Source organism: Panthera uncia (genome assembly GCF_023721935.1).
Source record: "Panthera uncia isolate 11264 chromosome B3 unlocalized genomic scaffold, Puncia_PCG_1.0 HiC_scaffold_1, whole genome shotgun sequence".
Classification (NCBI taxonomy): domain Eukaryota; kingdom Metazoa; phylum Chordata; class Mammalia; order Carnivora; family Felidae; genus Panthera; species Panthera uncia.
Window position 1 is genome coordinate 37,670,751 of NW_026057582.1, and position 12,733 is coordinate 37,683,483.

At 39.2% G+C, this 12,733-nt stretch overlaps 1 protein-coding gene across 1 annotated transcript in view; it reads right to left on the reverse strand.

Moving 5' to 3' along the window:
* The window catches only part of SYT16 (synaptotagmin 16), a 101,779-nt gene that overhangs the window by 24,604 nt on the left and 64,442 nt on the right, over positions 1–12,733 (reverse strand). The window contains exons 2-3 of the mRNA XM_049611539.1: positions 6,641–6,853; positions 761–1,017 (exon numbers count right to left, since the gene is read on the reverse strand). Coding sequence (XP_049467496.1) covers positions 761–1,017; positions 6,641–6,853 — 470 coding nt within the window. The remainder of the gene's footprint in view (positions 1–760; positions 1,018–6,640; positions 6,854–12,733) is intronic.

A 12,733-nucleotide genomic window follows, 5' to 3' on the forward strand; every position in this document is an offset into this window, starting at 1 on the left:
ATGCCTATACAACAATGTTTGTAAAATCTTTATCACAGTGCCTGGCACATAGTAATTGCTCAATAAATGGTAGTGTCTGTAATAATCACCTCCAATCATACATCTGGGTGGTTAGGAATATTCTGGAGTAAGTTTTAATTAAAAATAAATTTAGAAGGGGCATCTTTTATCAGAGGTTTATTCCAAAAAGCAAAGTCAATGGCCAGAGGGTCATCACAAACTAATGCTATCTCCTAGATCTTGAATTCAATGCAAATCTAACAAACATACTTATACTGCAAGATAGTCATCATATTTTGCATCATTTCATTTGGAGGGCCACTGTATTTTAGTTTAATTTTCAAGTAATTCTCATATTCAAATAATTATAACTCAAGATTGGGGTAAATAAAAATCGACTCCACTTAATTGAAACCATGAAGGAAATAAACCAGTCTTCTCTAAAGAACTAAAAAATCTTTTATATAAACAAGAAGCCTGATTGCTGCTGGGTCCATTCTGCCACTCTTCTTTTTTTCCCCCACTTTGATAGAAATTTATTTACGATTCTTTTATTGGTATACATAGGAGCTGTGACTTAGTCACCTGAAAAATTTTTATTTCTTATAAATAAAGGCTCTTTAGGTCTTTGTTTTTCAAGGCATTGCTTCCTTTCTGGAGAAATTTTTTTCTTAAGACATGAGCAGGAAGAGGAAAGCAAGAACTCACTAGAGAGCACCCAATACTCAAGCAAAGAAAGAATGGAAAACAAATAACTTGCCTCTGGACTCCACATGGAGCTGCTGTCAGTAGCATAGGAGTCTTCAAATCCCCGGTTATTAAAAGCTGTCTCCAGTTCCAAGCTGCCTTCTGTGGACTGGCGACTAAGGCTGCGAGGCACACTGGTCTCTTGGGGAGATGCACCCTGGTGCCTGGTGTTTCCCACCTCACATGGGGACTGTGAGTGGGCAGAGATGGGATCATCTTCACCATAAGACAGAGTCTCAGAATAGTTTGGTTGGCTGGCTCCATCCAAACCTAAATGTGCAATAAGGAGACTATTTCAAATGTATTATTATTTTACACCTTTTTACCTAGAGAAATTGAGCAGTAGCAACAACACAAATCAAGATCTAAAAAACAGAGGCACTGGGTGGCTCAGTCACCAGGCTCAGTTCATGATTTCAAGGTCGTGCGATCAAGCCCCGTGTCAGGCTCAATGCTGGGTGTGGAGCCTGCTTAAGATTCTCTCTCTTTCTCTAAGTAAAAAAAAAAAAAATCTCAAAAACAAAACCCATCAAATAACACCTACAGAAATATAATTCTATCCACAGAGTGGATAAACTTGGTCTAGATAACCAAAAAGACCATTAGTTCATTACATGGAATATACAAAGGTTTAATACTTTCTAACAATATGAATATAAAGGATGTGTGCTTATATAAAAAAAAACACATTAGCATTTTGTCGGAACTAACGAACACAAGACTTTGGGGATGGATCTAGAAAGCGAGAACAACAATCTACTATGGAGATCATACTGTCTCCTGACTCTAGGATCCTTCTTTCTCTCTTCCACATTCACCATCTTACCCTCTCCTTGAAAGGCTTCAGTGGTTCTCTCAAGTAAAAAATTCTTTACTTGATCCATGGAACACTGGACTTGGATTCAGATGATCTGTGTTTAAAACCTAGCTCTGTGTTAAGAATTTACACAATATTTGGACTGTCCGAACTTTTGTTTTCTTATCCATAAAATGATGATAAGAGCTGTCACAGAGTCATGTGGACACATGAAATAATATCCACCTGGCAGCCACTAGGTTTTCGATAAATATTAGCCTTGCTTGTTTGTCTGACCCAAACTAGCCTCTTCCAACCCTATAAACCCCAATTTTCTATTGCCTCCCACCTTGCTGTCACCTGTGGCCTCATGGGCTCATGAAAACACAAGTTGTGTATTTCTTTTCATGATGGTCCCCAAACCCCCTCTCCTCTCATCTTTCCTTTCCATCCAAAGTCCAATAACTCCTGAATCTTCCCTGACTCCTTGGACTCAGTGTTTTCCCCTGACCTTGGTGTTATTCTGTTTTCTCTTTCAGCCCTGCATCATCTGTGCATCCCCTTCCTCTTCTTTAAAGTCTAGGTTACCCTCAGACAGTAAGGAAAAACTGGCAGAGTCTTCCAAAGCAATAGTTTTCACCCTGACTTTCCTCTCAATGACGTATTCTCTCTTTGGTCTCCAATCTCCTCCAGAAGCCACAATCCCAGGATAAGAGAAAATTAGAGATAGAGATGGGATGAGTGAGTGGGATGACAAAGTAGAGATGATAAATTCAGCTCTCATTTACACGTTGTGTGGTAGCAATCGTTTCTGCTGTTGGTCTTAAAGCCTCAGTGAGAATATAAGCTCCTTGAAGGTACTAAGCCACATACAAATACGTTCTAGTCTTTATCCACCAGTGGGTTTCACTAAACCCTCAAACAACTTTCCAGGCTAGGCAGGTAACAAATAATTGAAGCATCCAGGTGTGCAGCAATATGGAATAGTGGTGACAGTAGTTTACCAGACAGTTTATGACTCACCTGCAGTAAACATGCAAACTTAAAATTATATTATCACCCTATGCAGACTATACAAAAACATCTTTAGGTGGTCTTGGTATTCAGAACCCAACTTCAGACTCCTGATTTGGGATTTTGCAACACCATGGCAATCCACTGAGAAGTTCCCCTATCTGCCTTGTTATTCTTAATAATTCAGTGCAGTCCCCTTGGAAACACTTTCATAGGACACCATAACATTTTTACATTCACACACTCAGTTATTTGGCAAACACACTTTAAAAAGGCCACAGAAAATGACAGAACGAGAGATACTCCATATGCAAAACCCTACAACATAAAGCAGAATTTTCTTCTAAGGCTCTAATTAGCACATCCATTCCTCATATACATGAACACTAAAATGTCCTATTAAACAGTGGGTCATCCATCAACGTGTGTAGCACCCAGCAGGATTTCAGCACAAAGTCTAACTTTGCCAAGAAATTACCCCTATAAAACTGTCTCATGACTTTAACTCCTACAGTGATAATACCTAGATCAGTAATAAGGGAATTTTCAAAAGCTACATTAAACCTTGAAAAGCTATTCATAACCGAAAAACATAAGAACCATATTAATGTAACAAACCATTTTCTTTGACAGACAAGCAAGGACTGAATTAGAAAAGCAAAGCTAGGGTACAAGTCACAAGGAGAAGGAGAAAGAAAGAGGATTCACCATCACATAAAGCCATCTTCCCATCCTGTAAGTTAAGGAAGATCATGTCACCTTAAACACATACAGGAAAGTAATTGCCTGTTGTCAGAGAAATGTGTCCTAGCTTCCTAGAAATTATAGGCCATAATTATGTCACATAAACCATATTTATTTTAGCAGAAAACTTTTTTGCACTTTTTAATCCATATCCCACCTTGCCATGGCATAACCCTATTATCCAGTTACTTTATTTTATACTCCCAAACCCTTCCCTCCCACCACCACCCACACACATACAAATACTTTTTCTCACCATCTACGATGATGGTCAGTTTTATGTGTCAACTTGGCCAAGCTATAGGCTTCAATTAATTAATCAAACATTAATTGAGGTGATACTATGGAAGTATTTTATAGATGTGAGTAAAGCCCTTAGGCAGTTGACTTTAAGTAATGGAGATTATCCTACATAAGCCTTAAGAGGAGAACTGAGGCCTCTCTGGACACAGAGAAATTTTACCTGTGGATTTCAGAGCTCTATATTTCTCTAGCCAGCTTCAGTAATAGCATAGGCCAATTCTTTGCAATAAATCTCTTGATACATATATCACCCTGATATCACCTTAAAAAAATTATTCTTATATAAACTCTAACCCCCATGTGGGGCTTGAACTCATGACCCCGAGATCAAGAGCTGCATGCTCTGATTAAACCAGCCAGGCACCCCAATATCACCTTGAGATATATATATCTGAGATATCTCAGATATATATATATATATATATATATCTCAGATATATATATATATCTCAGATATATATGTATATCTCAGATCCGAGGTGGATCACTTCACGTAAACCCTCTTTGACATTACTGGGGAGACAGTGTCAATCAATGTACCACACTAAGTCAGATAAGTGAGACAAGAGAGAACCTGCCAGGAACATGAAGATAGCATTTTCTTGGTTCTAATAACCTCACTATTCCATCTAGAATAAAGAACCTCACTTGAAACATGAAACCTTTACTTTCACTGGTTGAACATTTTGAACATATTTTTAAAGTGTAAGAGTTGTCTACAATTAAATTTCATCTTAGAAAATCATGTTTAAGGTAGAGTGAAAGGGACATCTGGGTGGCTCAGTCTGTTAAGCCTCCAACTTCAGCTCAGGTCATGTTCTCACGGTTTGTGGGTTCAAGCCCCGCGAGCCCCGCACTGGGCTCTGTGCTGACAGCTCAGAGCCTGGAGTGTGCTTTGGATTCTGTGTCTCCTTCTCTCTCTGCCCCTCCTCTGCTCACTCTCTCTCTCTCTCAAAAATAAATGAACATTAAAAAAAATTTTTTAAATAAAAAAGGTAGAGTAAAAAAAAGCTAAGTAGATGCAGAACAGACAAGAAACCCACAAATCTTCTCTGGGATGAATGCTTAATCTCTTCCTTATTCTTTCTTGCTGGAAAATAATTCACTGATCTAAAGGTGAACAAAAAGAAGTGACACAGAAAAAAACATCATGCAATAAAAATTACATTAACATTTCCATGGCATTTGATAACCTAAAATTTAGCATGCAGTTATCCCTTCCTATGAAAATCCTGATTTTCTTCAAAATCTACAAATAATTTACTGCATTATCCAATGCGGTGTGCTTTTCCCTCCCTCCAATAGCGAAAGTAATTTTATCTTTTCTGTCACTATCTGTCAAAAATTTCAGAATCCCCAGTTATAATTGAGGTTATTGCTAATTCCAGAAAGGGTAAGTTTGGAATGGTTGTCAGAACTCTCAGAAAAGGAGCCATTTGTATAAATCAGAAACTAGACATTTGGGCTTCTGGGAAATGGGGCCATTAGCTTTTGAATGCAACACGCTGCTCCCAGGGAATCAACTGCTATTAACTTTCATTAGCTAACATTTGCCCTCCTGGTGGAAGAGGGGAAGGCTGTGATGTAACACCAGCAAAAGAGAAAACAAGAGGGGGAGTAACGAAATGACGGAGGGCAGTAGCTACCGCTACCATGCTTTGGTTACATCATGCATTTATTTTTTCTCTTACCTTGGGCTAAAAGGAATAGCAATAAAATATGTTATGTGGCTCATATCAGTAAGTAAAATTACATGGTGGATAGCACATTGTTATATTTCTGCTGAAGAATAAGGTCTGTTCTGTATATTCTTTGTTGCTGTTCTTTTTTTGGCCAGCCTTATCCACCTTGTCAAGTCAGAAATTTCTTCTCTGTTACCTTCTCTCAATCCCAGGCTCTCGTTTTTCTCTTTCTATTGCTAAGTGTGGAAAAATATGGAAGACCTGCAACTATGCCTCCATTGGTTTGACTAATCACATGTCCAAAGGAAAGAAGGAAAAGATTAGAGAACTCAGGTCATTTAGACTGGGTCACTAAAGTGGACAATGTTCTTTTTCTCTAGCTTTTTACCAACTACAATTCATAGACCTTTCCCTGTTTCAATAGCCTATGCCTATTCAGGGTTCCAGGCATAAAGGACTCAGAGAGATCCCTGACCTTCACTAGAAAAGCACTAAGAAATAATGCACCGTTCTTTCTCCAGGTTATTTTGTGTACGTGGGGGGATAGGAGGAGGACTCTTAACAAGGTCTACCTACTATAACAATTCACAGGCTGTGCTGATCTACTTCAGAGTATTATTCCCTCCCCTTTGTGGAAGGTACTTAGTCTGAAGACATCAGAGAATGGCAGAACACTTTGCTCTTGCCCAGCAAGCAATTCTCATGTGGCAGAGGATGGAAACAGAGGGGTAGGATGGGGGGCGGGGGGGAGGGTAGAAACTACAGAAAATGAGGACAAATGTACAAGGTATGTGTTATCTGAAAAAGGCTATTTGATATTATTGTAAAACATATATTTATTTGAATGATAAAACACACATATTGTTTTAAGAACATCAACTATTAAAAGAAAGTTTCCAAAAATTTTTCTGAGGTCATATACATATATGGAAAATAGACTCTAGGATTCCAAATGAGAGAAAAATGACAGAATCTCAATGTCAGCAAACAGGTATGTGAAATATTTGTATTTATCAGAAGAGAACAAGATTTTATAAAGCTTCATAAATACCATTCTAATTCTAGCCATCAGTGTTCAAAATATACAAAATGATAACCTAAAAGGAAGGAAGGGGTCCCACAAATCAGGGGTAAGGATTTTGGCACTTCTTATTCATTCCTCCCAGTTCCCTGCATGACAGCCCCTCTGTGAGGTTGGTAAGACCCCCTCTACTCTGTTTCAGCCTCTGGGTCTCGCCCCCTTTTCTTTTCCTCTCTGGAGACTCAGATACAAGTGTAGTAATCAAGTGACTCAAAGCTGTTCTTACGATTGTCCATCCCTGCTCTAGATAAAGGGAGGGTTTCATGCAAATACCTTCACAGGCAGACACTTCTGTGTTATCCTCTTCATGGGTAGAGAGCAGGTGGCTGAATTTTGATTTCTGCTCCAATCCCACCTGTGTGCCTTTCTTAGATGCTTCTGAACGAAAACTCTGGGACCGGGACATGGAAATCTCAAATTGTTTGATCACCTCCCCGTCACTGTCAGAAGATGTGCATGGCTCTTCATCATCTCCAAAGCTGTTAACTGGGAGCAAACAAGAGCCATGAGTTTCATGGGGGGCCCACAATAATACAGAGATACATAATTTGGAGAAACAGAAGAACATGGATGAGGAGTCTGGATAAAGCAAGCCCAAACCAGGCAGAAAGATTTTAGAGCATTTATTGAAACACAAATTTGAGCCCAAAGGAATAAAACAGGAAAAGAAAGCCTACGAGGGCAAGTAGAAATATATGACTAGAACCTGGGAGGAAACATTGGGACGCCCCTAATTGACATAATAAGACCTCTTGTTGAGCAGGGAGGCCCTGCTGATTTCTTGTGTTGCTGACGTGCTTATAACTGGGAACAGGACATTTGACTTACATTCATTCTAGTCAATGATGACAGAAAATATGCTCTTAGCCTCATTTCTATTATTAAAACACAAAGAGCCAAGCCCCACTCCAGAACAGACCTACTTGCAACTGAGATCTTCCAAAAGTATCCTAGTTTTGAAGAGACACCCATAGTAGTATATGTAATTTAAATGAAACAAAACAAAACTAGCTTATATTATTGTGTTCCAATGCCTTTCTCAGCACCAACGACCCAACTCAAATACCCTTTGAATTATTTATACCACTTTGTCCATATCGGCCCACTGGTCCTTTCAGCTTCTACAATAAGCGAAGATAGTTCTTCCCTTTGAGTTCTTTGCCTTTGATGTTCCTTCTACCTGGAACTCTCCTGCCCTGGTATTTACCTGGCTGGTTCCTCTCCTCTCACCACTGAGGTGTCAGCTCCACTAAACCCTTCCCCATTGCCCCACCTTAAGCAATTCTCTTTATTTCTCTCTTCTCCCCCATGACTTTCATGAAAATAAAGACATCACCTGTTTTGTTACCTGATGTCTCTTCATTATGTAAAACAATGTCTGTTGCATAGTAAGTACTTAACAAACACTTGTTAAATATTGAATAAACTGATGAAGATGTAATGCTTTCTCCAAGCCTGAGCACCTCTCCCCCTCCCCCTGCCCACACTCACCCAGGGTTCCCTGTGCCTGGACTAGTTTCCTCTAGCCCTCTAGACTAGTCAAGAATCTAGCTCATCATCAGGACTTGCCATAGACATCACTTCTTCCAGAAAGCCCTTCACTGATCCCTTATAAGGTTCACGGCTTCTTCCATGAGCTCAGTCCTGCCCTATCAGTGCTCCCTCCGGCTTTGTGACAGATTTACCTATTTAATTTCCAACCATTCCACCTAGCCTGCACACATCAGGAGAGTAAGGGGCACAGCAGACCACCCACCTATGTATCCCTCAAGACCCTATCTCTATGCCAGGCACATGGGAGGCTACTCTGTAAATATTTGCTGAAAGTAAATTGGAAACAATAAATAACAGGAATTATTTCTTAGAGATTTGCTCCTCCAATCCAAAAGTCATATAGTAATTCTGGGGAAGGGTATGGTTGTTAATTCACAGATGGGTCCTGAATATTCCATCTGATTCAGAAGCTAAGAAGAAATTATAAAGCCATTTTGTAAGTGAGAGAAAATACTTTAAGTACCAGCCTGATCAAAACATTTATTCTCTTATTTAAGAATTGATATTTCTGAGTTTGTTAAGAAGATATGTAGTAATAACAAACACTTATTTGTTTGTTTTTTATGTGCCAGGAACTGTCCTAAGTGCTTACACATATTAGCTCACAGAATATACATGAAACACCATTATTGTTCTCTTTTTCCAAGTGAGAAAACTGAGATAGAGATGTCTACAACGGCTGACAACAATACTTCCAATAAGGGGTAGAATGGAGATTTGAATCAAGGTAGCCTGTCTCTAAAGGCTACATTTCTAATCATTATGCTGAAGAACCAGAGAGAGAGAGAGTGGAAAGAACTCTCTATGCTCACATCAACTAGCTCAATCCCTGTGGTCAAATCCTTTAAACACTCTGGATCATTTCTGATGTCTGGGTCATTTCCCAGATCTTCTCTAGATCTATGTTTTCTGCCTCCAAACTTCCTACCCAACAAACATGTATACTGGATCTGTTTTGCTTTTTATGGAGCAGCTGGCCCAAGAATACAAGAGCACATCGCTGTCAGTTCACTCAATTTTGTTGGCCGTGACCAGCACATGGTAAGACCTGAAAAGCTAAGTATCAAAACATACTGAATATGCCAATACTAAAAAAACATCTCAACAGAAAATGATCATAAGGGGCAGTCTTCCCATGTCTCAAATGCTGGGAAAAGCACCTGTTGTGGGATAGACCATCACATATGGGAGAGACCCAGAGACCAGTGGAGCAAAATTGAATTCCCTTCACCTTTAGAACATAGGACCATCTAAGCATCTGAGAAAAAGTTAGGAGGATATGTGCATGGGAGGGGTGGTTGGAATAAGTGTACATGGGAGCTCTTTCCAAGTGTGAGATTCCATTCCATCTGTATCACTACATCATTTTTTAAGATAAAAAGAGAGAGGGAGGCAAACTATAAGAGACTCAAATACAGAGAACAAACTGAGGGTTGCTGTAGGGGAGGGTAATGGGCACTAAGGAGGGCACTTGTTGGGATGAGCACTGGGTGTTATATATAAGTAATAAATCACTAAATTCTTCACATTTAAAGAAAAATTTTTAAATTTAAAATAAAATAAAAATAAATAAAATGTAAATAATCATAGTCATCAATTTCAAATTGAGTTAGTCCATGGATATTTCTTCATCTATAAAATCAATAATTAGAATTATTAATATTTTTTGGACTTCATTAATTTACCATTATTAACCATAATTCATCCTTGATTTTTTTTCTCCAGTGATTCATCAATCATCCACAGAGAAAAGATTTCCAATTCATTCAACTTACAGTATATACCAGGCATCTTCTTGACTTTGCGTATATTATCCCACTTAACCACCATAGCAACACCAGGAAGTAGGGATGATTCTTATTCCCATCATAGAGATGGAAAACAGAGGCACAAAGCAGTTAAGTAACTTGCCCTGGGCAACAAAGTAAGCAAAATAACACAGTGGGACTTGAACATAGAACTTATGTTTTTAGCCAATGCGGATATCAGCAGATGTTATTGTGTGAGAATACTTGCGCCCTATCTAGTTGTCAGAGTTGGGCCAGGGTGCCCGGCTGCCTCCGCCCGGGAAGTTGCTTCCTTTGAAAGGAGAGAAGAGCAGTGAGTCCACATGGGAGTGAATACATACAGGAAGGCTGCAGTATAAGTGGCCTATGGATCCTTGGGGGATTATAAATAAAACTGCACATACTATTCTAAGTCTTACACCCCAAGGATCTCAGGGAATTCTCCACCTAATAACAAAACCTGCCATCCATCCTAAAAACCACTGAGTAGCAACAGAAGTCCCTTGTGGTGCTATAACAATAATAAAAGCAATCCCATATAGAGCATGTATCATGTGCAGGCACTGTTCTAGAACTTTACATATTTTCATTTATTTACTCCTTACGATAACCCAGAGAATAAGTACTTTATTATTCCCATTCTCTGGATGGGAAAACTGAAGCAAAGTGAGGTTAGTAATTTGCCATAGTCATAACAGTTAGTAAATAGTGGAACCAAGATCGAAACCCAGGCTGTATTGCTCCAAAGTCAATGTTAATGGACATAATGCTCCCTCTACCATCAGCTGCCTCAAGGGAAAAAAAAAAAACTTTTTAAATTCCTGGTCAAAATTGATACAACTGTATTTTATCACTAAGAACACAAAATTACACAGGCTGAGTTAGAAAGAATTTTCACGAACATCGTTTTTAAAGATCCCTGCTACTCGCCTTGTAATGATTCTATGTCAACAACTAAATAGCTGATCTGGATTTCATTCAACTTAAATTTTTAAAATTGCAAAGTCTCATCTAAGTTGTGTTGCTTATTTTAGAGATAATATAGTACTCTCTGAAACACTGTATAAACATAAACTTTAAACCCCTTTCAAGCTAAGTACCTGTGAAACAGCACAATGGGCATTTGTATTAAAATCTTCACCTCTTCATCCAACTAGCTTGCTAAAATAATAGGAAAACATTGCACAAATACCATGGATGTGGATACATCTTGAAGTTGAGATTGTTCATTTTACTCAATCACAGAATTCAGACAGACCATAGATAGCACCCAAATATCCACCACCAAAGAGAAGTTAGACTCTTCTGCAACCTTGCTGATGCATGGCCACCTGGCTTCACCCCTTTGTTCATACATTATCAAGGTGCTACTGTGGGCTTCTTGCACTGACAGCAAGTTCATGACTTGGACAGGTACAGAGAGCTAGCTGATGACCCATCAATATTGAATCCCTACCACAATGGAGTCAGAATGTCCCTCACTCTAATTCGTAATGATTTTTTTCTTGTTTAAGTAAGAAGGGGCAGAGCCAATGCCATCTGTATCTTCCACATTAGAGTAAAGAAGGGGGGCTGGGGCAGGGCCACAGAAACTGCTGTCAGGTATAACATTAGTCAAGGCTAGACTGGTTAAGAGTGTAAGTCTGGAGTCAAGCTGCCTGAGTTTGAATTTGGGATCTTCCACTCACTAGTTTGAGACTGAAGCAAATTCTTATTCTTTTTGAACTTCAGTGTCCTTATTGAGATTCCTCACTTCTTACAATTGTTGAGAGAACTAAATGAGATTAGCCATGTAAAGACACTTAGCATATGCCTGGTATTTGATATGCTCAAACTGGTTCATTATTATTATTATTATTATTATTATTATCCCCCATCATGGCAGTACCCTAGGTGGAAACCCTTTCAGGAAGCCTTACATTTACATACAAAGGAAAGAATGTGCCTGTTCTTGCAGGGTCTAACTTGGAAACTCATCATCAGGGTTTTGTAAGGGAAAGGTGGAAGAAACAAGGGCTAGGGGAGGAAAAGATTAAGCTGATAATAGGAGTTGTGTCACTTTCCTTCCTCACTATCCTTTTCCCCAAGTTTGGAGGTGGAGCACTCTATGAGTTGGCAATGCTGTCTGGATGTGGGCAGTGCTCAACACCTGCTCATTTTCTTGTTTCTTTTAAGGCAACAAAACTACCAACTGGTGATACAAAGGGAGGATTTCTTAAGCCTGTCTGCTGCTATTTTACAGATGGAGTTAGAATTTATAAATGATCAGTGTAGCTCCAAGCTTATTAATTCCTTCCCACCCACACAAGAGTAATTAGGTGGAGGGAAGTACGGCTCACATCTTCTAGATGGGAAGTGGAGACAGGTGGGGGTGGGTTGCACTCAGTAGTGCAGTACCTGGGTGTTACTTTTAGCTACAATTGCAGGAAATCCCTTACATACTAGATTTCTCAAATACCCACAATGAATGCCTGCCCGTGGTGGCTGGATAAGATTGGAAGTAAGAATAAGAAGTTGGTTAAAGTGAAAAAGCAGAAAGGAGGTTAAATGAGACAACTGCCCATTTCAGATCCTAAGAAAGGGGCCACATTTCTGGAAGCACAATCCAGCCATTATTGGATTCAGGCAGGAGAGAAAAAGATTTTTTATAAATCATCCAGCCTTAACTATTATCAGATTATGTTCTGTGGAAGTCTAGGGTTCCACAAAGGAGCTTCAATGCCACTATCAACGTGGAGATATGGGTGGTTGCACTGAGCAGGGTGAACTATGCACCCTCTACAGTCAAGGATATTTTGCCCTAATATGGTTTACATTTTTGTGAGATTTTGTTGAGAAAAAAAAATAGAAGTCCCAACACTTTTTAAAAGTTTGAAAAACATTGATATAACCCAACTCCCTCATTCTACAGAACAGAAACTGAGTCTGGGATTACTTAAGGGACTCATCAAAGTCAAATAGCTGGTTAGTGGCAGAGGAAGAATTAGCATTGGGTTCTCCTGTGCACACTTGTTTTGTTATCCTG